Genomic DNA, 2233 nt, shown 5'->3' on the forward strand with positions numbered 1-2233 from the left:
CAGCAAACTTTGTACGATATGTTAAAAGATCATACTGCCCTTTATACGTTTTGTGAGAGGGGGTGTACCGAAGCAGGTCTTGTCATACCTATGTCCTGCTTTCGAGGGAGTTGGTATCGACGATGAGGGCTTCGCCGACTCGCCTGGACCTGAGTAGGTTAAGCCGGTCACCATGCTTGCATGTAGCTAGAGATCGAAGTCTACGTACGTGCGGGTCACCAATTCAGCATGCCCACGACGTCATGTTGACGCCACCAACGCCCGCATGTGCACCACTGGATGGGTCTTTAGCTGGTCGATCATACTCCGGCGGCTGGCTCGGCTCGGTCGCACTCGGCCTTGTCCGGTTGGGGTTCTCGACCGAGTCCGATCCGATCTGGCAGCGATCTCCGTTCCCCACACGAATTCGTCTTGACGCAATATTAACGGGGCCTTGCAGCTGGAATTGACGTACATAGTATAGTACGTATGTCAGATCGAACGTTCCTGGCTAGCTTGTTATATAACATGCCAAGACCTCCCGACTCAAAGTCAAAGTCTCAAACACACAGGACCGATGGCGCCACGGAAAAGGCGACGAAGCAACATATGTGCGGCGACACCTGCGCCGGATATAGCTGCACCATTATCGCTCCCAGCTGATCTCATACTTGAGATCATGGCGCGCACCGACCTTTTCACGCTTGTTCGTTGTGCCGCCGCTTGCAAGCATCTCCGCCGTGGCATCATAAGCCCGTCGTTCATCCGCCGTGTCACTCAACATGTGGGTCCCTTGATCCTCGCCGACATCTCTAGCTATGACGACTGGGCTCTCACTCTGGTCCACCCGGTCACGCCCGCTGCAGAGTCCTTCTATCATGACCACCTCTCGCCCTTCATTTCACGCCGCTTGGCTCGCCCCCTTGGCCAATACAGCATGGTGACATCCGGTGGCGGACCCATCGTCCTTCGCCACCAACATGTAGAAACAAGACAAAAGTACAAGAACCACTTTGACTTGTGTGTGTACAACCCCATGACAGGCCACACCGCCATCCTCCCAAAACTGCCACATGTCCAGGTTAGCATTACCACTGTTCTGGAATACGTCCTTCTCACCGCTGCGGATGGCATCGGCTGCTCCTTTATTCTGCTTTTCGTTGCTCTCAGCATGTGGAGCATCGAAGTACACACTGCCAGATCCTCCTCTCGTACTTGGGAGACAGTCACTTATGCAAACCATCATGACTCCCCATGGCGGTCGTTTCATGGCGACGACGACCCTACCATCCTCCGTGGCGGGGTCGTCCACTGGCTGGTAGAGCAGGGCAAACAAATCCTTACCTATGACGTGAGGGCAAACAAATCCTTACCCAGACCTCCTTGTTGGAGATGGCCTTGATGTACTAGCTGAGTTTAAGGAATTTGGGGAGTGGACCGACGACATGGTTCTGCTACAGATATGTAGTGGGTTTTGTGTAGTTCTTGATTTGGAGACGAAGGAGATACATAGGCGAGAGTGGGGATCCATGTTCTTGGAGATCGACCTAGCATCTCATCTACAAAGCATGATTTTTTTTTCCTAACTAGCTAACAAGTAAGGAGGGTCAGGGTAGGTTACAAATGGATTTTTCACCTTTATCGATTGATTCTTTACAACTTGATATTTTATCTTATTTTGACCTATCACATGAACAGACTATCACAAAGGTATATTGAAAATTAAAATCCATGCAGCACTAGATACCTTCTCCTAGGACTATTCTAGAAGCAGTTGCTGAGCATGTCCAAGTCCCAAATCAGTTAATCAACTATCACCAACACTCTACACTGTCATCTTCCCAAATCAGTAAGGATAGCCAACACTAAAAACTGCTACAACTGAATGAAGTATGACTGGACACCATGTCTTGTATAAACCTAAATACAGGACTAACTTACTATAACCGAATGAATGTCTGGGAATTCTTTAGGTTATACATCAAGCAACTGAAGGATAAATAGAAATCGCAAATAGACTGCAGTCTCCACGCAGCTATATCATTAATTATTCTCTCAACAGCATCAAAGTTTGGTGGCAGTGATATAATCATATAAAATGCACACCACTTATCCTTACCAAAGATATGGAGATGAAAAACCTATGAAACAAATTTGCCGATCCAGCATCGCTTCAGCCTCCAACAGCTGCAGCAGCTCACCAAGTACTTTTGGGACACTAGTCAATCAGTATGAATGAATCTGCCATATACAA

The 2233-nt window shown here is 48.4% G+C and overlaps 1 protein-coding gene across 1 annotated transcript; it reads left to right on the forward strand.

The window, feature by feature from the left end:
* The first annotated feature begins 556 nt into the window (after nucleotides 1-556).
* Nucleotides 557-1381, forward strand: LOC147962762 (uncharacterized). The gene has a single exon (XM_087537682.1). The coding sequence runs from the start codon at nucleotides 557-559 to the stop codon at nucleotides 1379-1381; it is 825 nt and encodes a 274-aa protein (XP_087393808.1).
* The last annotated feature ends 852 nt before the right edge of the window (nucleotides 1382-2233 follow it).

The sequence above is a fragment of the Triticum urartu genome, chromosome 7A, assembly GCF_056163025.1.
Source record: "Triticum urartu cultivar PI428250 chromosome 7A, HENAU_Tu73, whole genome shotgun sequence".
In the NCBI taxonomy this organism is placed as follows: Eukaryota; Viridiplantae; Streptophyta; class Magnoliopsida; order Poales; family Poaceae; genus Triticum; species Triticum urartu.